The sequence below is a fragment of the Engystomops pustulosus genome, chromosome 4 (assembly GCF_040894005.1).
Source record: "Engystomops pustulosus chromosome 4, aEngPut4.maternal, whole genome shotgun sequence".
NCBI classification, from domain to species: domain Eukaryota; kingdom Metazoa; phylum Chordata; class Amphibia; order Anura; family Leptodactylidae; genus Engystomops; species Engystomops pustulosus.
Window position 1 is genome coordinate 167,802,589 of NC_092414.1, and position 25,173 is coordinate 167,827,761.

The following is a 25,173-nucleotide window of genomic DNA, read 5'->3' on the forward strand; positions in this document are numbered from 1 at the left end:
AATCCAACATTTTTAAAATTCAATTGTCACAGAGACCAAAAAAAATTTGACTGGGGTTACAATAATAAAGTATATGGTTCCGACTTACATACAAACTCAACTTAAGAACAAACCCACAGACCCTATCTTGTATGTAACCCGGGGACTGCCTGTAGTATAAAAAAAAACCTCCATAATCCTTTATGCATAAGAAATGATGTGGTTACATCATGTGATTACAAAAAATAAAAGTAATGCCAAAAATTTGTGGAGCTAGAATTTTGAGGAAAAACAAAAAAGAAAATATGGTACACAAAAATGAAAAATAAAATCCCTATTTGACATCCTGCAGCAGTTGACAGAAAGAATTTCTTATGTGGGAAAACAGAATTGAGCAGATGTAGATGTACAGTGATTGGTACTTATGTTCTTAAGAAAGGGTAAAAGCCCACAGACTGACAAAAAGAAAAACAAAAGCTGGCAAAAAATATTCAAATGGTTCTTAAAAACGAGGGTCTAGTATGAAAAAAAACAATCAGCACAATGCTATAAAAAGCTATGCAAATTTCCTCCAAAAATGTCCATTTTAAACTCACTGAAAAGGTTTTTTTCCCTGAACGCAAGAGCTAATTTTCATATTTTTTTTTTATGATGTTTTTTTTTTCGGTTTCCGGTCTACAATGGCTTTTCTGCAGTATGTTGCCAGGGAATAATCCATTGTTTGTTAAAAAAAAAAAAAAAAAAAAAAAAAAAAAAAAGCAATTTTCTCTGTGTTGATTTTTATTACTTGTAATTTTTTGGGGAGGGAGAGAATACAAATTCTCATGCAATTTTCAAGGACAGTGGAAATAAAAAAAAAAAATGCGCGGCACAAAGGGCGAACTCAAAACATTTTCCTGACATTTTATTACAGCTGAGGAAGAAAAAAAAAAAAAAAAAGAAACATTTGGAGAAAATTTTTCTTCTTTGAATCCTCGTTAACCATTTGTTTAAAAGGTGCTTTAATAAAAATAAAGCAGTCTCTATATACAACAACAACAACAGATGACATCATGGCAGGCTGTCAGGAGAACCCTATGGAACGAATTGCTGTTTCCTCTTTATAGAATGTCCTGGAGGAATCACCGCAGGGAATGTTTCATCTTTCCCACTGCGATCTTGTTTACAACCTGCGCGCTTTGCGTGGACGGCAACCATTGTGAGGGATGGGGGTGTTGTCTGTAATGGATATCACGTCCAGTCCTCCCATGGTTAACCCTTTGATTGCATGCTGTGGGCAAAAATATAATAATGAAAAAAATTAAATTTCACAATATCACAGCTATACAAAGCAGAAGCTATGAAGCAATCATATGATATGCTAAAACACATATGTACACATGCAGTAATGACTATTTGGTTTAGTTGATCATCTCGTCTATGGCTATATGCCAAGTCCTGTATTTCTGTATAGAATAAAAGAAAATATTTTATATACATACACACACACAAAAAAAAAAAAAAAAAGCATCAGACTCCATGGCTTCCTACTTCAAGGGGGTTGTCCGGTGGATGAAAAACATGGATTCTTTCTATGCCCATAAAATGCTTTGGTAGTCTTGTATGAGAAACAGATTTTACATAAATAGGGAGCTGAGTAGCAAAGGAAATGCATCAAAAAGAGAAATTTTTTTTTACTGGCTTTATCCTCAGGGTTTGCTTATTGGCTGCCTGTAACCATGCATGGTGCTCATTAATGGAAGCAGAAAGCTTTACGCATTATATTGAAATCCATTATTAAAAAAAAACAAAAAACAAAACAAAAACAATACACCCTTTAACTTCTTTTTCCATTGCGGGAATACTTTTATTTGTATTATTTTTTTTGTTATACTTGCTACATACATTCACATAATAAAACACTATTACATGCTTTTTGTTATAACAAATGGTTTCTTATTTACTGTAATGAATTCTGCTTATTAAGTGTTCTTTGATACCCTGCTGCTCCCCCTTAAGTGATGATGTCCAATCACATGGACTGGTTATAGCTGCCAATTACTTAAAGAGAACCTTTCATAAGGATTTCACATTTTGCTGAATGACAGGTTCCCATAGTTAACACTACTGGTTCCACTCATTTTTAAAAGGGAATAGAAGTATACCTGGCTCCCTGCCAGCAAACTGCACCAAGTCATGCATCATCATCATTATCTGCTCACTACACTAACAACTCCACTCCCTCCCTCACTGAGAACCTAAGCTTCAAGCAAATCTCTGTCAGCTCAGGTCTGCGTGAGGGAAGGAGGAAGTAGAGTTGATAGAACAGTGTGCAGATGACGATGATAAGATGATGACTCAATGCAGTTTGCTGGCAGGTAGCCAGGTATAATTTTATATACTTTTAAAAAAGTGAATGAACCAACTAATGTAAATCATAAAAGCAGATAGGGAATTAGAATTAAAAAGTATTTGGGGACCTGTCATTAACTGGTCATGTGAAATCCTGACGACAGGTTTACTTTAACCCCTTAAGGACGCAGGTTTTTTCGGCTCATTTCTCGCTCTCCAACTTCAAAAATCCATAACTTTTTCATTTTTACGTGTACAGACCTGTGTGAGGGCTTATTTTGTGCGTAACAAATTTTATTTTCCCGTGATGTTATTTATTTTAACATGCCGTGTACTGCGAAGCTGAAAAAAAATTCCAAATGTGGAAAAATTGAAAAAAAACCGCACGTGCGTCACGTTCTTGTGGGCTCAGTTTTTACGACTTTCCCTCTTCGCTCCAAATAACACGCCTACTTTATTCTTTGGTTCGGTGCGATCGCGGTGATACGGTTTTATTGTGTTTTAATACATTTTCAAAAATTAAACGAATGTGTACAAAAAAGAAAAAATTTTTTTTGCCATCTTCTGACGCTAATAACTTTTTCATACTTTGGCGCACGGAGATGTGTGAGGGGTCATTTTTTGCGAAATGAGGCGACGTTTTCATTGCTACCATTTTGAGGTCTGTGCGACATTTTGATCATTTTTTATTTAATTTTTTATGTTATGTAAAAAGGTGTAAAAGTCGCATTTCGGACATTTGGGCGCCATTTCCCGCCTCGGAGGTCACCGCCGCCCGTAACCGGTTTTATGTTTTGATAGATCGGGCATTTTGGGACGCGGCGATACCTAATAGGTTTGTGATTTTTACTGTTTATTATGTTTTATATCCGTTCTAGGGAAAGGGGGGTGATTTGAACTTTTAATATTTTATTAATTTTTTTTATTTTTTAAACTTTTTTTTCACTATTTTTTAGACCATCTAGGGTACATTAACCCTAGATGGTCAGATCGCTCCTACCATATATTGCAATACTACAGTATTGCAATATATGGCATTTTTGCAGGTCATACATTACAATGAGCCACTGGCTCATTGTAACGAACCTGCATAAGCCATGTAGCCTCGTGTCAAAAGAAGACCCGAGGCTACCATGGTAACCGATCGCCGCCCCCCCCCCCCGATGACGTTCGGGGGCGCGCCGCCGTCTTTTAAACGCCACCGGCGACTCTGCCGGCGGCGTTGAGAGGGTTAATAGCCACGATTGGTGCAAGCACCGACCGCGGTTATTAGCGGTGGGGGTTTTGTGCAAAATGCAAAAACCCCCACCTTTGTATGAAGAGGACTCAGCCCGTGAGCCCTCTTCATACATCCCTTATGCGTTATCCCTAGCGTTAAGGGGTTAAAAGGTCTTGGTTACAATCAGGAATAGTCTGCCACACTCACAAGCCCCTATGTGTGGAAGTGCAGAGTGGCAGGGGACCAATGAGGGATATATAGCAGGGTTTTTTAGGTTAGAAAGAGAATTGAGCACTTATAAATATTTTTTTTTTATTTCTAATGGGAAAACCCTTTCATCTGCAAATGAGTTGATGCAGCCAATGTTTATAGATATTTTCAGGGGGAAAAAAGGTAATGCAAATAATTGGCAATAATTTAAAGGGAACCCGTCACCATATTTTTCACAAATACCACTAGTGACAAGTTCCCTTGTAGCCCTATTAACGGACACACTTCTTTAGCTAAAAATGGTTTTCCTCCAATCCCCATAAAATCTAATTTATAACCTTCCCTGGCATTTAGGGATATCTATAGTGAGTTAGGGAAGTGGGGGTTGTGGCTTAATCCAGAAGCTCCTCCCCATGCCTTCTCAGCACTCAACAATAATGTCATGTGACCACGGTGAAATCATCTAAGCTCCTTCAGCCTCCTAAAAATGGCAAGCAATACCCCATGCATATATCTGATCACATGAAATCACAAGTTTGCTAATGTTAGGAGGACCTTCAAAGGACCTTTGATGAAGTCAACCTGGTCACATGACATTACTTGTTGAATGCGGATAAAACATGGGGAGGAGTAGCTGGATTAAGCCCGAGGAGGCGACGTCCCCCCCCCCCCCCCCCGACTTGCTATCAATATCTCTGGATACCAAGCAAGATTATAAATTAGATTTTATCAAGATCCAAGGTAAACTATTTTTAGCTAAAAGGAGCGTGTTAATTAGTTAATAGGGCTCTATGGGAACCTGTCACTAGCTAGAAAAATGTGGTGACAGGTTCCTTTTAAAACAATAAATAGCTACCTGTCTATTGGTGGCACTTTGACGATTTGAGGCCATGCAGACGTCTTCATGTGACATCTACTAGTCCATTGCTGGAAGAATAAATAGCCATTGAACTTAACCTTACTATAGTGAGTGTCAGAAGGCACTTGATGTACAGACTTTAGAGGTAAAGTACATGCTTTGAAAGGTTATGTGTAGGTTTGACATCACATTTGGTCCCAATAGAGATGTCAAATTAGATTGGCTGCCACGTACAGTATTGTGCATTATAATCATCAAAATCACTTCAATTTTAGATATTTGTTTTGTACCTATGTTCAGACCAGCAAAAACACCTTATAAATTAGTTTGTAAATTGTGGTTATTTTTTTTTTTTTGTAAACTATGGGAAGGACAGAAATAAAGATAATAAGATGCTAGGGCTAATGTGCTGAGGATATTAGATGCTAATTGTTTTATGCATTTTATATAAACTAGAAAGTGCAATTTCATATTATTTGCCACAGATTTTAATACATAAAATCTTCTGTAAAATAACATAAATTGATAAAATTCTACATTCTCATGCAGGCTGTCGGCCCTATGCAATGCTCTAGACTTGTGCCATAGAATCTATACTGTATCAGTCCCTTCAATATGGACTTAAAGACGATAAAACAGTGTATCTGATGTCCACTTACCACTCGCCCAGGTCCCATGCCTTTTACAACCACTCTCACATGTGCAACTCCTTTATCAACAGCTTTCTAAAAGAAGAAGAAGAAAAAAAAAAAAAGGAGATGAATAACCATTAGAACGGTTACGAAGTCCAATACACCAGCACCGACGCTAAACAAACGTCTCTATAGGAAGAGATGTAGACAATCTAGCCGAGAGAAAACAAGAACAGGAAAACACAAAAAAAGGTAAAATGTGAAGAACAATTCACCTTTGTGCAAGGAGGAAACACCCATACTGATTTACCCAGCAATAAACAATTAGACAACAAATACAAAGTGGCAAACGGGGAGAAAATTGGTAAGGGAAAAAAAACATGGCTTATGAATTAAACCGCAGGGGTCCCAGCTTGAAGAGATGGAACAGTCAGCGACTAATCTATACGCCGAAAATGCTTTTTAACAGAACACCTACTGACCATCAAGCTGCAAGACGCATTGTGTGGAAATGGCTGCGAGCTGGTGGAGAGGCCCTTCCGCTTCTAAATAGCACATCTTCTATTTGTCTGTGCCTAGAAGGTTACAAGCCTCACCCCTCACCCCATCTCCCAGGCGCCATTAAAATAAACAGTCAGGGGTTTTCCTGTAATGTAATGCAGATTTCTCTGGAGGACGTGAATGGCGGTCAGATGGGATGTAGAGACATGAACACCTGCTGTAGCCCAGACATCTTAGTAGACTGACTAGATGTCAGCTCCCGTGGAGATAAAAGACTATGGGAGGTATTAGAAAGCAGAACTGTCAGCCTCTTCACACTTCTATACTTGGACGAGCCATTTTCGGACCCAGTCATGATCATAGTGACAAGGGCCTTAATAGACCTCTGACATTACAGAACTATCGAAAGGTTTCTGTAAGGTCTGGATACGATTTGGCTCTGACATGCTGTCCAGTGTTTGGGGCAGAGATCCTTTACATATAAAGAAAGCATAGCAGAACTATTAATAGATGTATATTGGTAAATTACCTAATACCCTGCCCCCCCCTGACTTATACACATGGGTGGGGTGCTGGATTAAGCCTGAGGAGGCCACGCCCCCTGACTCACTATCCCCATCCTTGGATACCAGGCAAGATTATAAATTAGATTGTTTGTGAAGTCAAACTGGTCTAGTTGCCCATGGAAACCAATCAGATCCCAGCTTTAATATTATAAACAGCTGTGGGGAAATGAAAGCTGAGCTCTGATTGGTTGCCATGGGCAACTAGTATAGTTCTGCTCTAAGAGACTTATGTTATATATAATGGGGGAGATTTATCATAAAGGGAAAAGGGGCCAACCCCTTTAAATACTTTTTTATACAAGTTTTAACTTTTTTTCTTCTCATTTCCATCATGAGACCTAGTACATTATCTGCACAATCTTATTGACTAGAAGTGGAATAGTATAGAGACACATTCATGGAATAGCAACCTATTTCCTATGCACAAGTTAGGGGTCTCATCAATCACAACAACGGGGTCCTGTGTATATCTAGAGGTGCACATGCCTGATCTCTTTCCATTTAAAATCTATGAGACTATGAGAAACGGAAATAGCAAAGTGCTGTACTCCTCTTTCTCAGTCAGTCCTATACAGATGGATTAGATTCTTAGAAAGTTCCTTTAATAGCCCCACAAGGTCATCCCTGTAAGAGCTTTGTGAAGTGACAAATCTAGAGTTGAGGTCTACGTTGGCACACAGATAGCACGCACAGCGCAGGCACGCACAGCGCAGGCACGCACAGCGCAGGCACGCACAGCGCAGGCACGCGCTTATTTCTTGCAGATTATTCTCGTCTCTTATATCTCTGGATGTGGAGCGGCGGCTGATTAATAGTGTTGGAATACGTTCTGAGGCAGTACCATGGGCGACATGAAATAATCATTTCAGTAACAATGCGCATGCAGGTCATGAAGGCCTTTTATGTAAGAGTGCACAGAAAACTCAGATGGGTTTATCATTTCACAGGCTTGTCCTAATTAGTTTTATTTTGTGAAGTGAAACATTGTGACCTGTCTGTACGGCTAATCACGCTGGGAAATCTCGCTGGGAAGAAAGAAAGCAGCAGCGAAGGAGTACTAGGATCTGGGGCCTTACAACCCTGGGAGGGGGCTGCCACCTAGTGGTTGTTAAAGGACTGGCGCGTCGTCTCCAAAATCACAAAGAAGAAGAATCCCATAATAGACGTTGCTATAGAACATCTTAACCACCACCCTCATTTTTTTATCCCTAGGATAATAGATTTCACAAGAAAAGAGGAGGACCTATATATTTTAAAAGAATATATAAATATATAATAAATAGGTTACAAATATTGAAATAAAAAAAAAAATCTCTCTATCCTCCTATGGTTTATCTGTATACTCACACATACACAGTAAATCATTTTATATACTTACAGTGGCTGCTGAGATCCCCGCCGTCTGAGCCGCTACAGAAGAGCTCTTCTTGGCGTTTCTAAAGCCCTCCGTCCCGCAGGACGTGCGGGTGATGAACTTATTGTCAGGGTGTGTGACCTGGATGTGTGTACTGTAACAAACACAAAGCCTGTAACACATGGATAACACCACAAACCCTATAACTGGAAAACATCTTTAATAAATTACAGTTTTACCCTTTGTGTTGGCAGCTGCAACAAAATATGGAACCAGTTTTATGGTCTTTATTTGGTCTCATTCTCAAAAGGCTGATATGAACCAATTTGGAGGGAGACATTGTTTTTTTAGCTTCCTACTACAGGATCTGAGCTATAAAAACGTTCATCAATAGTCCTACAGGGATTGCTCACTTATCACCTCTCTCTACTCTACCCAAGGAATGCAGAGATTTGGAAGCAAATATATCCTCCAACATTCAGAGGAAAGAAGATAAAACAAAATTGGCACAATATTTTTTGTCTTCCAGACAGATTGAAAAACTTGGATGTTGGCTGTGTGTGAGTCGCTGAAGAGAAAGCGACTCCCTCATTCCCCCCTCCCTCATGCTGTATGGTCGGATGTGGAGGACACTTATGAGTATGCCAGACTCCGCACTGTGGGAGAGGCAGATTGGACTCGCATAGGGTGATTGGGAACAGAATTTGGAAATTTATAGGCGTTGAGGGGGAACAATTAAAGGATGGTTGCACTGCTTTCTTATACTAGTTTTTAAAAATATGTTTATTTAGGGGAGATAAAATGTACTGACAGGTTAGTGTATACTCATTTTGTGGGGTTTTATATACTGTCAATTAAAGACATTAATGCCCCATAGTATTTCATTAAAGGTAGGAGCTGTTATTTACTATCCTGGCAACACTGGGTACCACAGCAGGATGCATGCTGAACCGCTGCTCTATTCCTTAGTGTGTACAGGACCCCTATTCTCATTATTGGTGGGGTCCCAGCAGCATGACCCTCCACTAACCAAACTTGTTACCCCTGATCCTGTGGATAGGAGAAAACAATTAAAGTTTCTACAACCTTAAAGTAGGCAGTTCCTGTGTATTCAATGAAGTCAGATGCTTCAAGCTCCGGGCCCTAAGTTAATGATGAGCCAAACTGCTGATCACAAACTATTTTTCCTCAGGCAAATAATTCCCCCATTTTATTGAATACCTCCATTTCCATGCTCTGTACAGGACTTCAGCTGTAAGGTGTCTAATGAAGCGTTTACTGATAATCCTAGTTCCCATGAAAGTACAAAACTTTTAAAATCGAATTGTCACAGGTACAAACAAAAAAATTGGAGTTAATTATAAAATGTAAATATTCCAATTTACACACAAATAAGTAAAAAGCTACAGCACCTATCGTGTACGTAACCCGTGGTCTGCCTGTATATACAGGGGGCGCACAGCCTGCAAAATACTGTGAGCCAGCAACAGATTGCTCACAATAACTTATCCAATTCCTGTGTCATCAGGGGTTAATAACTCAGAGGTGGAGTTATAATATAGACTCAATATTTACAAAAAAAAAAAAAAAAAAAGCCCAAAAAGAAGACCTCATTTAAACCATTTGTCAATTTGTTAAAACTTGACTTTTATTTATCTTGATTAAAAACAAAAAATGAATTTACATCCGTCAAATCTACAGCCTTGGTGAATTTGTGTTAAGTCAATATTATTGCTGGTGGCCAAGAGATGTAGAATATTCAATTTTTTTATGGATTGTTCCTGTGAGATCTTGATAAGTGTAATTTGCAGACTTCAGCTGATTGTTATAACACGTTTCACTCCTTTCCAGTCCTAAATACAGGCGGTCCCCTACTTAAGAACACCTGACTTACAGACGACCCCTAGCTACAAACGGACCTCTGGATGTTGGTAATGTTGTTACTGTACTTTATCCTTAGACTAAAATAAACAGCTGTAACAGTTATCACAAGCACCTGTAATGAAGCATTTTTATTAATCCTGGTTCTTTTGACAACCCAACAATTTTAAAATCCAATTGTCACAGAGACCAAAAATTTTTTTTGTCTTGGGGTTACAATTGTAAAATATACAGTTTCGACTTACATACAAATTCAACTTAAGAACAAACCTACAGTACCTATCTTGTACGTTACCCAGGGACTGCTTGTATAGTAAAGAGAAGGTACCAAATTTAGACACTAGGGGTCAGCATAGTTTCTCATACGGGATAAGTGGTGTCTATATCCCAATTACCAATCTCTAACTTTTATTGTTACAACAAAGTTTTTGTGAACAATCCACAAACAATCGCAGAGGGAACCATGATTGTTTGTTGACAGAAACTTGGTTGTAACAATAAAGTAACAGATTAGTAATTGGGATATTGACACCACTTATGAGAAACATTACCGACACCTAGTGTCTAAACTTGGTACCTTCTCTTCACTAAAATACTTAGATGGAAAAGGAGTGAAACACTTGGGGCTCATGTATCATAGTTTTTCTCCTGCCACTTTTTCAAGTTTCCTGAAGTTGGCCTACTTAATCATTGCAATATATCTTACGTTTTTTCATTTGTGATACATGTGATAAGTTGACTGTTTAGTCTGACTTTTGCTACGTTTTGTGGTGTGTGACTTTAGTCCCAAATAGTAGTTTACCAATAGTAAGTCTGGGTGTAGCATACTGTTTTGCAACTTATTAGGTGCAAGAATGGGACGATTTCGGAGCCCAAAAGTTGCACAAGTAGAATAAACATCTGGGCTAAAAAGATAAACATGGCAACTGCATTACATCCTGGAGGCAGCTAACTTTAGTGCACTGCCTGATTCTGTGGCTAAAAAGTCGCAAACCGCGAAAAGTCGGACAAAAAAAAAAAAAAAAAAAAAGCGCAATAGGGGTGATACATGTCCCCCGCTGTGTTATAACAATCAGTTGAAGTCTGCAAATTACATTTATCAAGATCTCACAGGAAGATTATTAAAAAAAAGTGGATATTCTTGGCCACCAGCAATAAAATAGACGTTACACACAAATTCACACAGGCTCATAGACGCCCCATACAGGATCCTAAATACTGAATATGTGGCACCATCCCTGTATGTAGAGCAATACCTCCGGATCTTTGCATTTCAGTAGATGATTTGAGAATGAAAAACAGTGTTTTCCTCGGGCAGGTGCCATTGTTTTGTCATACACTTCAATTAAACACTTAGTTATTCCAGCAGACAAAACCTACTGTGTAGCACGCGGGGAGGCTGCCCGTTTCCTATTGCTCTCCAGCGGGGCGAGCAGGATTACAGAGCAGAACAAGGCAAGACGGATGTATTACAGAGACGTGCAATTCTAACAGTATTGATTTCTCTTCATTAGGTCCCTCTCACTCAACCTGCCGCTCAGATCGCTGGTCCTGAAGGATGAATCCAAGGGTGCAGCTTGAGATGGCAGCCATGTATGTAAAACACCACCCTCTCCCATCACCCCAACAACATGATGGATATGGTGATATCCCCCCCCCCCCCTTAAAAAAATTCTAAAGCCTCAATACTGGGTATCAGCCATAGCAGTGACTAGTAAGCAGAAATCATGCCTTTTACACAAAAATGCCTGATAAGAACAAGTTCTAGGTAATTACTGCCAAGTATGAGATACATTTATTCATTCAGTGTGAAAAGATCAGAAGTTTAGGTGTATAAAAACATGTGATAATGAATCGTTTCCCACAAAACTGTATAGCAATTTTTATTTGCTTCTCCTGCTCTATAACATGGTGATAGAATACAATGTACAATGTGCTCAGCTCCTCCTGCTCTGCAACGCTGTGATAGCATACAATGTAGAAAAGTGCTCAGCTTCTCCTGCTCTATAACATAGTGATAGCATACAATGTAGAAAAGTGCTCAGCTCCTCATGCTCTATAACATGCTGATAGCATACCATGTACAACCTGCTCAGCTCCTCCTGTTCTATAACATGGTGACAGCAGACAATGTACAACCTGCTCAGCTCCTCCTGCTCTATAACATGGGGATAGCAAACCATGTACAATCTGCTCAGCTTCTCCTGCTCTATAACATAGTGATAGCATACAATGTAGAAAAGTGCTCAGCTCCTCATGCTCTATAACATGCTGATAGCATACCATGTACAGCCTGCTCAGCTCCTCCTGTTCTATAACATGGTGACAGCAGACAATGTACAACCTGCTCAGCTCCTCCTGCTCTATAACATGGGGATAGCAAACCATGTACAATCTGCTCAGCTCCTCCTGATCTATAACATGGTGATGGCATACAATGTACAATCTGCTCAGCTCCTCCTGCTCTATAACATGGGGATAGCAAACCATGTACAATCTGCTCAGCTCCTCCTGATCTATAACATGGTGATGGCATACAATGTACAAAGTGCTCAGCTCCTCCTGCTCTGCAATGCTGTGATAGCATACCATGTATAATCTGCTCAGCTCCTCCTGCTCTATAACATGATGATTACTTATAGCATACTATGTACAATCTGCTAATCTATGACTGTACTAAAACATGCATTCTGGGAAGGATATTCTTTCAAAGAAGGAATATGAATAACATGTATGTACTGAGGCAGTATGTTCCTGTTGATTTCAATAGGCCAAATAAAGTAACCTTTGTAAGACTGTCACACCTTATCACAATTACTTTATTTGACCTTTCAAAAGCAACAGAAATTTCTGTGACTGCCTACTTCTTTTCTTAGGCGACATTCATTGGCTTACATATAGACTGTGGTGGTAAACACAATGTGTTATTAGGACATATTACTTACTTGTTATATGTGGCTTTAATATGGACAATTGGAACTTCTTCAAACTTCAGTCCTTTCCAGCGTAATGAACTTTGCTCCCCAGGCATAGGTGGAAACAGGCTGCGGGACCATCATAAGAAATCTTTATACATTTCCATAAATATTAATAGTCTTCAGAAATTGTACTCCAAGTACTTCAACAACAATCTCTAAAATCATATTTTTATTTCTGACTATGCATACATATATAAAAATAAAATTCTTTGTGATCTATGAAAAACATGCAAAACTTTCCCTTCTGAAAATGATTTCTGTTTAGAAATACAATTTTATGTTACATTCATACCTTGTTGTTCTATAGACTCAGAGACCTCCCAGCGCATAGGCTGAGCATCTAGACATATACTGGCAGGGGCATCCTTTTATATGCTGTATACTGCGTAAAACCATTATGGAGGGTTGCCTCCCGTCATCCCACTGAGAGAGGTTTACACAGAGGCCATTGGGGATGGATGCAAAGTATTGAGACCACCTCTGACCTGTGCTGAGTGTATGATCAAGGTGGCCCCTCCATATAAAGGACAGCACAGACATCACAGGGGGAAACACCCTGAACATTTGCTTTTAGGGGTGAGTGGGAGGAACAGGACAACTTATCCTCCATTGTAAGGACATGTGGGGAACTCTGGATGTATCCTAACAACGCAGAACTAAAACAAGGTCTGAACGTAGTCTTATATTTCTCTCTTTTTCTAGGCCAAAAATTGGTATATAAGTGATGATCCTGCAGCAGGGATAAAGCAATCCCATTGTTCAATTTGAATAAGGCCTAAAATAAGTTGCCTAAATACCAACCCACAAGCTACTAGTGTGCTCATTTGTCATCTGTATGTAGAGAAAAATATGCTAAAAAGCTTCAATAAAAACGTATGCATTTAAAAAAAAAAAAAAGAAAAACCCTTACCCACAAGGGCGATGATGTATCTGATCGATATCGGAGGTGTTGATCTGACCACTCCGACATGGTCTCATCAAAAGAGGAAGGCTATCCTGTGCCGCTATCCCAATCTCAGAGTTACAGAAGAGTACAGTCCCATATTATTTAAATGGAGTGACAGCAATCACAGCCATTGTTTCTTTCAAATGGGGCATAGGAACCCAACCCCTCCAACCTGCTAGTGAGAAACTACCCCTCTAATTACTAATCCCTACTTTATGAACTGACAACATAAAATATATTCTTCTATCATCTGTGCGGCATCCACTGACAATGAAGGAGCCGCAGTCTGGGTTTAGGACTACAAACCTGTTAAAGTTTTCTCATCCACAGTGCAGGGAACTGTACAGCAGAAAACTTTCATTAGATATATACAAGTATGAAATGGTTGTCTTTTTTTTTTTTTTTATAGTTGCCACATACAGAAATATAACAGGGCGTTCTGGAGCACTAAATCACAGGTCCACAACAACCTCTGGTTGGCTTAGTGTTCCAAATCATTTTGGAAGCTTCTCATTAATACCCAAGAGATCTACTGTATGAAGAGGACTCTAGGGCAGATTTATTGCCTTCACCCCTTAACGTTTTTTTCCCCCGCTGATCTTTGGCTGTGAAGGGATGGGCAGTGTTCATCAGGGGTATTAAGCAAGCCATTAATAGAAACCTTACTATAGACATTAAAGGGAATCAGTCAAAGCTATTTAGGACTCAAAATCAGTCCTCATGGACCACTAACTTAGTATTCCTCTTAGCCCTATATAAACGCCTTCTGGCATCAAAATCCAGCATGATAAACCAGGGACACTTACTCATAGATCCAGGCACCGTGACTGTGGCCTCTGTCCTTCTAAAAATCAACTAATAAAATTATGCCTGAAAAGCTCTGGAGGCATTACCAGAGCCCTTCCACACTGTAGCTTCACAGGCTGTTACACTGTCTCCCCCTGCTCCCTTGGCACTTCCCCACTCCCTCTTCCTGATGAAGTTTTGGGACACAATGGGACGAGGAAGTGCTCCCACACAGTGTAATAGGCTTTTTAAAAGTTCATTTTAGAAGGAAGGAGGACATGGATTACAAATATAAGAACATCAACACATTGTCTATAAGTAAGAGCCCCTGGTTCATCATGTGGTGATTTCAAAGGTAAATAAATAAAAATTGTCTTCAAGGCCATCCCTATGGTGTATGCTGTGGTATCCAACTCACCCCACTTCTTTTGAGCTTTGGTCACTGCTGGGATTGCCAGTAGAAGTTGGAGTCATCTGTGCACTCACACACAGAGGCCGAAACCAAGGGGATTTTATTGCTCTAGATGGAAATGTAAAAACATTAAAAAAAAGTTAGAAGGACTGACATCTTCCCCTCCATGCCATCTAGATAGGAAGCTAAATCTGTGCATTTATTTCTATTGTTCCGCTTTATTATAGAAGTGAGTGAGTAGAAATAGGAGGAAAACGACAGAATGGTTTTCTCTTCCTGGATCCAGCGATTTTTCACTGATGCCTTGATGACCCATTGTTTTCAATGGGCTTTTTCGCACATCAGTTTTTTTTCCAGTGATCAGTTTAGAATCTGTTCTGTATGTGTTCACTAACATTGGATCAGTGGAAAACAACTGAAGTGTGAAAAAGCCATTGAAAAGACTGGGTCAGTAAGAAATCAGAGACAAATCACTGAAGCCAGGATGAGAAAACCAATCTGTATGTGTCCATAGGACAAAATGGGTTCAGTGAGAAATCACTGATGTTAAAAAAACCACCAATGAGGGCGCTTTCACACGATGTGTTGCGTTGCGTTTTTTAATGCAAATTCAAAAGGCTTCAGCCTTGATCACATGCTGAGGTTACATTGTGTTTCCACTGCATCTGCTAAAGTGCAATGTAACCTCAGCATGTGATAAAGGCCGAAGCCTTTTGAATGCGTCAAAAATGCGTCAAAAAACGCGACACAACATATTCGTTATATTATTAAAAAAAGCTTCTATTTCTCAATAGGCCTATATGTACAGCTGCATTGGGGGATCTCTCAGGAGCCTATGTTAAACATTAGATCAGCGTTCACCTTAACACAAACCCAAAGAATGATCTTGTAGAACATGGGCTCCATCAAGATCCAATTGTGTCCATCATATTGTGGGAATAGCCCTCATTTACATTTTATTAACATTTTGTTAATGTTCCTAAACGAACAGAAAATCCAATGGAGGTGTGAACAGAGCCCTAAGAGGGTTGTCCACTTTCAGCAAATGATTGATATTGTTTGTGCGATGAAAAGTTATAAAATTTTTCAATATGATTTCTGTATCAATTCCTCACAGATTTCGAGATCTCTGCTTGCTGTTATTTTATAGGAAGATTTTATGTTTACTTCCAGTGGACAGAAATCAAACCATTATATGAAGTCACTGGCCCAAGCACTGCCACTGCCATTCCCAAGTCACTGCCACACTGTGGCAGTGCTAGGGAATGAAAATGTATTCAGAAATAGGGGAAGATGAATCATATGCTCCCCCCCCCCCCCATATGGCGTGAAGGTGACCTAGTCGCTGCACTGCGAAAGAATTTGTGATTCTTTCATTGCTTCTACGTAGACGCAGTGATAAATCTTCCCCATAGTGTGCCGGGTGTCTGGCCCAGAGTCTATAATGATGGGAGGTTTGTGTTCTGTGGTCCATATTTATCATGGTATTTGTACTTTTGTCTGGCACATTTCATATTATCTCCTGTGGCTAGAGAAGAGTAGACCCGATGTTCTGGTTCAGCCGAGCCAACAAGATGATCACCATATTCGGCAAACTTACACCCCTAACAACTAGCCATGGTTATGATAAGGCAGGGGCCTGGAACGTCAGATCCGCTCGTCTCTACCTGTGGGACACATTTATCTGCCTATTTGTTTCAAACATTGTAACAGTGTGTGGATTGTGGAAACCGGAGAGACCAGAGGTTAATAGCTGGATTTCACATGACTGAATTCAGACTTTTACAATATATCCATGGATTTATTCTGGGGTGTTCTGTACATTTTTTTGGGTTCCAATCTAGTAGGCGAAGGTCAGGTCATATATTTAAAGGGACTCAGATTTTACTCCACTGAGCCCCCACAGAGTAAGAAATATATTTTCTAAAATGTCCACTTTAACGTTAAAACTCAGCTATTTACCAATTACTTATTGTGGTCATAAGCAAATGAGCTGAGAAGAGTCACTTTTAGAGGCTACAAGGGGAGTCTCGCCCCATATCTAGGCCTCTATATAAGCTAGATCCATAGTTCTATTGTCAATGTTAAGATGAAAATGTTTCTTTTATGAAAATGAAATTAATAATATAAAATTGGGGCAGCAGGTAGTACATAGCTGGAATGTGAGTGGCTTCAGTATCTCACAGATCCACAATGGATGACATGAAAGATGAGATTCTTATCTTTACAATGACACCAGAAACATGTTTGTAGGTACTACAGAACCAAATACAGGGTAATACGAAGTGACACTCCCCCTGTAGCCTCCTCTCAGGTAACATAGGACTCTGCTTATGCTTGTAGTTCCTCTAACAGGTCACACGCAACACGCTGGATATTACACAAGGGGAGTACAATATGTACAGCCAATCAGATTGCAGCTCTCATCTTGTTGGTAGAGATATAGAATGAAAGGAATGCTGTTATTGGCAGCTGTATTAAACTGCTTCACACTAAGCGGATGTGAAGCCCATCACATGCGCGGTCCCTGGCACCTCCACTCACCCGCACACCTGCTGCCATACCCCCGGGAGCAGCCCGGGCACTGCCCTCCTTACTATGGCCAAGTTCATGTCTCCCGGTCTAGCATCACGCTGCAGCAAGGAACAGAAACAGCAAGGTCACGGGTTATACCATCTCACAGCATGGGGAAGGGAGGACGTACTACCTGGAGGATTATACAGGCTACTTTACCCTCACAAGAAAATTTCCGTAATTCCCTACTGATAGAATTAATTAGAATTCATACGATCCTCTTTATTTTCCTTATAATTATTGACCAAATGTAAGTCTATAGAGAACGTGAAAGTTGAACTTCCCCCTAAGTGTAACATGAGCGGCGCCAACCTTAGGACTAAACCATTACTACCCCGAACCACAGGGGAGTACGTAGACGTAAGAATTTTTAGAATGTGATAAAGTTGTAAGGAAAATAATACACTTATCGATTTTTTACTGAAAGTTTATAATGAAACACTTTATAAACTACACCTCATAAAGTAAAGCTGAATGTTATCATACAAATCACATCATATCCCCCCATAGAGTCTGGTCAGGAGCTGCCGGCGAGCTCTCGTCACGTGCTCACAATATGGCGGCGCCTATGAGGAGGCTGGTGACCGGGGCGCTGTCATGCAGGGCGCTGGGGTGGCGGGCCGCGGTGGCCGGCTGCAGGGGGTTGTCCTCGGCCTCTCCATGGAGGCTGCACGGGGCTGTGTGTCTGAGGAGGCCGGCAGCGCTGTCCCAGAGCAAGACGCACGTCCAGCAGGAGGTGGACGAGCTGCTCAAGCAGGTAGAGCGGTGTGCAGGCTAGTGCTCTCTGTTATCAGCCGCTGTGCAGGTCTGTCAGTCCTCAGGCGTGACATCAGGACCGACCTCTGTCACAGTAATGGATGCATCTTACACCCGTTACCGGCACTGCTCATGTATTCAGTAGGGTCCCTGGAGCAGCACTGGTGTCATTGGGGAGTGGTGCTCCCAGCTTAAAGGGGCTCTCCAGCCACATCAAGTGTTCCCCTAGTCACCTGATGGAGGATAAGTCCTGATTGCTGGGGTCCTAGAGGTGGAAACTCCATGGATCGCGCAGACTGTGTCTTTTGTAATTCAGTTAAATGGAGCAGCATATCTGACGCTTGCGCTGCCGCTCCATTCACTGTCTATGGCAATGAAGGAGACGGCTGAGTACTGCGACCAGTTATCTCCATCATTGCAATCAAGAGGAATAGCGATCAGTTTACCCCATCATCATTTCATTATGGGGGAGATCAGGTGTGCACAAACCATGGCGACAGGTCACATGCAGCATGTCAAGCCATAAGTTAATAATTTCCTAGAGGAACTATTATAGTGACACTATTGTATGTCTGACTAGGTTTCCTCGGATTCTCACTTCTTCCATTGTCATTTCATCTCTTCTTACCAACATTTGGAAATTTCCATGTCCTATTTGTAGTAAAGTCAGTATAACCCAGACATTGACAGGGAGGTATTGAGAAATGTGCATTCATTCACTTTGTCTCGTGTAGCTCTATATATATATATATAATTATATTTCAGATTGACCTGGAGAAAAGTTTTTATTCGGATCATGAGCTTCAGCTTATAAAAGATGCCGACCGCCTGCGGAGGAAGCAGTCTGACATCTATGACTCTGATGATGACGATGAGGGGCAGGAAATAGTGATGGCACAAGACCTCGAAGATACATGGGAACAAAAATGGAAGCAAATGAATCTTGCTTCACGGGTGACAGGTAAGTACTCTAAGCTGAACTGTGGTGTAGTGGATTGGCTGAAATATAATTATAAAACGTTCATAATCAAGTCCTTTGTTTTCATAGAAAATGAGACTCTGGCAGCAGCAATATACAAAATTTTGTACAAAATCCCACACTGGGCTTGGCAGAGTATGCATGTTTATGATGCAGTGAAGAGAAATAGCAGTCAGTTTATAGAGTATTTATAATTAGTGACGTTTTATGAATAATCACTCTACTTGCCTTATTACAGAAGCAGATGAAAAGAAGGATCATACGTCGCTGAACAGGAGACTAGAGAACAATCTGGTGCTGCTGGTGAAGGAAAAGATAGGGAATGAGGACATTTGGATGTTCCCTCAGATGGAGTGGATGGCCGGAGAAACGATGAGGCAGACGGCAGAACGTGCGCTTTCTAACTTGTCCGGTAAGGCTTTATTTTCGCCTCTGTGGATCTACGATATCCTTTCCTAGTGGTTGTTCCATTATTGAAGGAAATCAAGATCCAGCATGATAAACTAGGGACACTAACTCATAGATCTAGGCAGTGTGACTGTGGTGATCTTCTTATATTTGCAATCTATCTCCTCCTTCCTTCTAAAATCAACTTTTAGAATTGGGTTAATGATCCAGAGGGGCTCTAGGACTGTTATCAGAGACCCTCCATGCTGTAGTTTCACAGCATGGAGGGTCTCTGATAACAGTCCTAGAGCCCCTCTGGCTCATTAACCTGTGAAGCTACAGCACAGAGGAGCTCTTCAGCATAATTTTATAAGTTGATTTTAGAAGGAATGAGGTCATGGATAAGAAATATAAGAAGATTACCACAGTTGCAGTGCCTGGATCTATGAGTAAGTGTCACTGGTTTATCCGTGCTTGATTTCCTTTAAATAGGATTTCAAGGTTAAATTTCTTGAAACAGCTCTGTTCTCGGTGTATTGGTCAAGCTGAGGTACTACAATTTAACTATCCAAATGAATGGCAACCTTGTCTGACCACTACATATTTACAGGCTGATCTATGGTGGTGCTAACACTTTATTAACACAATTTACCCAATAATGTTGTCAGGATATGAAGCTTCCAAAATACAGCAGCCTTTTAGCTATTACCCTGCTATGATCTACACCAAAATATAACTTTTGCTAATGTTTAAAAATGAAAGGTGAAAAAAATAACTGTTTTACCAGTTGACTCTGTGCTTTCGGATCACTGCTGCTACACATGTAACATTCAGGAGGTTTCCCTTTGAGAGAGCTGCCGAATCACACTTCATAGCTTCTGACCTGTTTCACCGGACCCCTGGCTTCATCAGGAGGATAAGGGGCAGGGGATTTTCTTATGGTCTTTTATTCTTTCCACAGAAACTCGCATTGAGGCTCTTTTCTTAGGAAACGCTCCTTGTGGCTTTTACAAGTACAAGTTCCCCAAGACGATGCGCGGTGAGGATACGATCGGAGCCAAGGTGTTCTTCTTCAAAGCTCTGCTCAAGAATAAATCTTTACTAACAAATAAGAAAAAAGGAGACTATGTTTGGGTCAGCAAAGATGAATTAAAGGACTATTTAAAACCAGCTTATCTATCAGAAGTGAATAAGTTTGTAATAGATGTATAATATATGCTATTATGTAAATATGTGCTAATAAAACGTTTTGTACGACTATAGCAAATAGACTCTTGTCTTGTCAGAGAAGTTGTTCTTACAGTAACAAAGCCCTGTCTCCTCTGGTGATTAAACCTTGTTTTCTGCAGAAGGAGAGAGCACCCCCTTGTTTTAGGTATAGACCATTTACCGGGCCCAGTAGACATCCATACAGACCTGCATGCTGTTGCTTGATGTAATGGCATATTACAAGGACTACACATCCAAGAACTGATAAGGTCTGTCGTCAGGGTGGCCAGTGTCTCCACCTTCACCCAGCAGGAAGATCAGCAAAAACAAACCGCTATCCCACTATTCAACATGTGAACAAGGTTTAGGAATACACAAATATGTGGTAAATCATTTTTACCAAGTAAAGAGGGTTGAATCTTCTTTCTTAAATCGGTTGTTAACTTTTTGGAAAAATTCTCCTGTGGGCTTTACATTGCATGCTTGAGTGTTGAGGTCATGAATGCACCCACCTACAGCATACAAAGGGGTTCTACACCCAGACCCATCTATAATGCAGGAAGGAGTTGCCACCAGATCTTGCAAACTGTGTGTAATGGGAAGATTGATTAGTGTTCAGTTGAACTGGTGGAATAGGTTAGTAGTGAATCTGGTGGGCTGCAGCGTCTCCCTTGACCAGCAGTGGGACACTGGCGGTGTAAGGAACAATAGAAAAGTTGGTGCAAAAAACACAGGTATAAAGGTGCGCGCTGCCCCTAGAGCTAAAATGTAACAGTAATGTCCAAGATGTGTGCTTCATTTTTATGGACGACGCGTTTTGAGGACGAATTGTCCCCTTCCTCAGGTCCAAAAGCAACATACACTAAAAAACATCAGACAAAATAAAAAGGTATCATAAATAAATGGGTACAAAGAAAGGTATAAAATTGTGGTGGCGAATAGAAAAGTGAAACCAAATCAGAAATACATATGGGATATATTAAAAATCACTCCAATATATACAAATTAACTTAGACAAAATGCATAAATAATGGAACAGATAAATAAAGAACCTGAATATATGCAATATTTGACGATACATGAAATTGGACCAATACTGGATACAACGAGTATACAGTCAGAATGCATAAATATTGGAACAGATAAATAAAGGACCTGAAACTTACCGCTGGTGGGGTGTGAGTCTTGCTGCACGCCAGAGTATAACAGACATGTACCATAAGTTTTACTGATGGTAGACAAGTCCTTGTTGCATACTGTGGTAATATAGAGTTAAAAAAATTAGAATACCTTGCTGGAGTGCCTCATATTTTAATTTATCCACTCCCCTTGTTGACCCCCAACTAGGAAGCTAGGGCAATGGGGGAGTGAATAAATTAAAATACAATCTTCTTCCGGTGACATAGCCGGAGTGTCCCAGGCTACTTAGAATCTATAACTCTGTATTGCTGCAATTGCTGCAAAGTTCTAATAAAAGAAGTCCTGGGGAACGAACTTCTTAGTAGGACACGTCAACCATCAGTAAAAATGATGGCAGATGTCCTTAAAATCTAATATGAGCTCCTCTATTTATGAAGTCAATGCCATTTATAGGTACAAGTTTACATTCCATAACAATAGCAAAAAATCATAGGTTAGGGGCTAGGTGCTTTTTCCCTGGTCGGTATGGTTTACAGATTATGCCCTTAAATTTGTAACCAATCTATTGCTTTGTTGTCCTTTTGTATCTACAATTGGGGGACAAAACTAGTGGAACTTTTTCCTTATAGGGTTTTTTTGCCCATAGTTTAATATTATAGGGCTTATCATAATCTTATTTATTCAGCATTTAGTAATATTGGGGGTATAATATATTTACACAGGGGTATAATGCAACCTTGTTTGTTGCTTCCTTATTGCCTATATTATTTTAATGCTACATTTTAACCTCTTTGAATAATAGAGAGTATTTAGAAAAGGTTCCTCCTTTTTTGAAATTACTGTGCTTTTGATGTTGCATTTTTAGAGGGGATGGTATGTTTTGCCCAACACACATACCTAATTGTTTTGGTGCATTATCTTTATATAGCAGTGTTGGCGAACCTATGGCACGGGTGCCATAGGCAGCACTCCGAGCCATTTCTGTAGGCACCCAGGTCATCGTCCCAGCACACCAGACAGTACTCAAAGAATTTTACTGCAGTTCCAAGCAACTTGGAAGCAAAGAAGCTGCTTTCAGTGATATTTTAAAGTGACTTACTTGGCTACTTGGGAATGCAGGAAGAGGGAGAACGTGTAGACAGGGCCTAATTAATCTTTGGAGGACCTCTTGATGGCCCCATGATTCTCTTTGTACAGAGGGACACTGGAAAGAAGCTACAATGATGCAAAGTTTCCCTCCTTCTTTCTACTGTGTTGGTGTCCTCAGGAGGCCAGTATGATTGAACATTGTTGAAGAACAGGCAGCAATAAGTTACTGCTTTAAATTTTGGTTGGCACCTCGCGATAAATGAGGGTTTGGGGTTGCAGTTTGGGCACTCGGTCGCTAAAAGGTTCACCATCACTGCTATACAGTTTGTTTATCCGCCTTACTTCCTCAATTTTATAAATGCTAAGTTTTCTATGAAATATACTGTCAGATACTTGAGCTTGAACTCATCAATAATTTTACTGCCTTCATTTAATAACTGAGAGTATTCAGATTACAAAGTGAAGCTGATGCAAGCTGCGAGCAACTACCATCATTTACTTGTAGTTTGCATTATGGCAGAGCCAGTGAATAGCGGCAAGCGGAGCCATGGAGAACTCCTAACACTCTGTTGTGTGATACATCTAGTGTTAGACATCACTGCTTTCTTTATTTCTCTAAGTAATGCTTTAGTGTTTCCAACATGCGCCTACTGTTATCAGCAAAAGTTATTCACCTACAGTATCCAAATCATTTCTGTCTATGAGGTTGAAAATCCCCGGCAGAAAAATCCCATTAATGTTAATGCAGAACATCTGGCTCCCGCTACAATTTCATAGATCGGTGCATTAAGGCTATGGGAATTTATCAAAATCAGGTCTAGCAATAGAATGAGTTTCAACATAAATTTTTGTTTCACAGCGTCGGTAATGAACAAGTGTATGTCAAGTATGTCTATGCCGGCACATAAAATTGTCTGATGAATATCCAAGCACTTGTCTCGCCTGATGCAGAACGCCCAGGCTCTTTATGCGAATCTGCTAATGCTGCAGGTTAACCTGGACTTTTAAGCACTATTATTGGGGCGTAACTAGGGGAGGCAGGACCCCATTAGCAGACTTCTAAATGGGACCCCCACCCCCTCAGAAAATATACTGAACTCATACATTATACACTTATGTGCGCACATATATATATACACCCTCATATATATATGAGGGCGGTCCAATAAGTACCTGTGTTTGACGACAGAGGGCGTTCCTGAGGGAAGTTGGTGTTATCATCTTGTGCTGCCATCAAATGACGGCAAAACAAATTGCAGACTGATTGATTGTTTAGTTTGGATTTGGCAGCCATTTGAGTAAAACGTGTTTCGTGATTTACGCAAAGATGGAAAAAGAGCAGTATCGTTCGATAATTCGCTTTTTGTTTTTGGATGGGAAAAAATGCGAGGAGATAAAAGCAAAGTTGGATGCAGTTTATGGGGACACTTCGCCATCTATGACCACAGTTAGATATTGGTTCAACAAATTTAAACGTGGGCGAACATCGTTTTTGATGAGGAGCAATCAGGACGCCCGGCAGACGTGGTTACAGGGGAAACCATTCAAAAAATCCACGACATGATACTTGCTGACCGACGAACGAAAGTGAGCAAAGTAGCAGAGGCCGTAGGTGTGTCGACCGAAATGGCAATTAATATTTTACATTATAAGTTGCCGATGAAAATATTGTTGGCCCTATGGGTGCCGCGATTACTCATGGCGGATGCGACGGATGCGGCTGTTAACTTCGAAGCAGTGTTTGGCGCAATTTAAGTGAGATCCGAAGGAGTTTTTGCGTCAAGTTGTCACTGTTGATGAAACCTGGATTCATCATTACACACCAGAAACTAAACAACAGCCAAAACAATGTATTTCTCCCAGTGAATCTGCTCCAAAAAAGGCGAAGACGGTCCCATCGGCCGGAAAGGTATGGTGACGATTTTTTGGGTTCCAACGGCGTCATCCTCATGGATTTTTTAGAAAAAGGAAGAATGATCACTGGACAATACTACAGCGAGTTATTGGACCACTTCGACAAAAAATTGAGACACGGCCACATTTGGGGAAAAAGAAGGTCCTGTTTTAACACGATAACACATTCATCCAGAGTTGTCGCGGCCAAACTGCAAGAATTGTGTTATGAATTGCTGCTGCACCCCCCGTATTCACCCGATTTGGCTCCGTGCAACTTTTTTCTTGTTCCCTAACATGAAGAAATGGCTTGCGGGAAAAAGTCATCGCCGAGACAGAGGCTATTTTGGAGAGTTCTACAAATCCTATTTTTTTGAGGGATTAGGGACGTTGGGAGAAGTGTATCTTTCTAAAAGGAGACTATGTTGAATATATATATATATAATATATTTTTTTTAATGGTAACTTCATTTCTAACTTATTGAACCGCCC

At 40.3% G+C, this 25,173-nt stretch overlaps 2 protein-coding genes across 2 annotated transcripts; one reads left to right on the top strand and one right to left on the bottom strand.

Annotated features, from left to right (window-relative positions):
* Positions 1–711: 711 nt before the first annotated feature.
* Positions 712–17,355, bottom strand: MRPS11 (mitochondrial ribosomal protein S11). The gene is made up of 6 exons (XM_072148523.1): positions 17,199–17,355; positions 14,661–14,762; positions 12,478–12,576; positions 7,676–7,805; positions 5,258–5,323; positions 712–1,249 (listed from the first exon to the last, which is right to left on the bottom strand). The coding sequence occupies exons 1-6, from the start codon at positions 17,264–17,266 to the stop codon at positions 1,142–1,144; spliced, it is 573 nt and encodes a 190-aa protein (XP_072004624.1). The 5' UTR covers positions 17,267–17,355; the 3' UTR covers positions 712–1,141.
* A 368-nt stretch (positions 17,356–17,723) lies between these two features.
* On the top strand, positions 17,724–20,617 carry MRPL46 (mitochondrial ribosomal protein L46). The gene is made up of 4 exons (XM_072148522.1): positions 17,724–17,985; positions 18,750–18,945; positions 19,202–19,375; positions 20,312–20,617. The coding sequence occupies exons 1-4, from the start codon at positions 17,785–17,787 to the stop codon at positions 20,560–20,562; spliced, it is 822 nt and encodes a 273-aa protein (XP_072004623.1). The 5' UTR covers positions 17,724–17,784; the 3' UTR covers positions 20,563–20,617.
* The last annotated feature ends 4,556 nt before the right edge of the window (positions 20,618–25,173 follow it).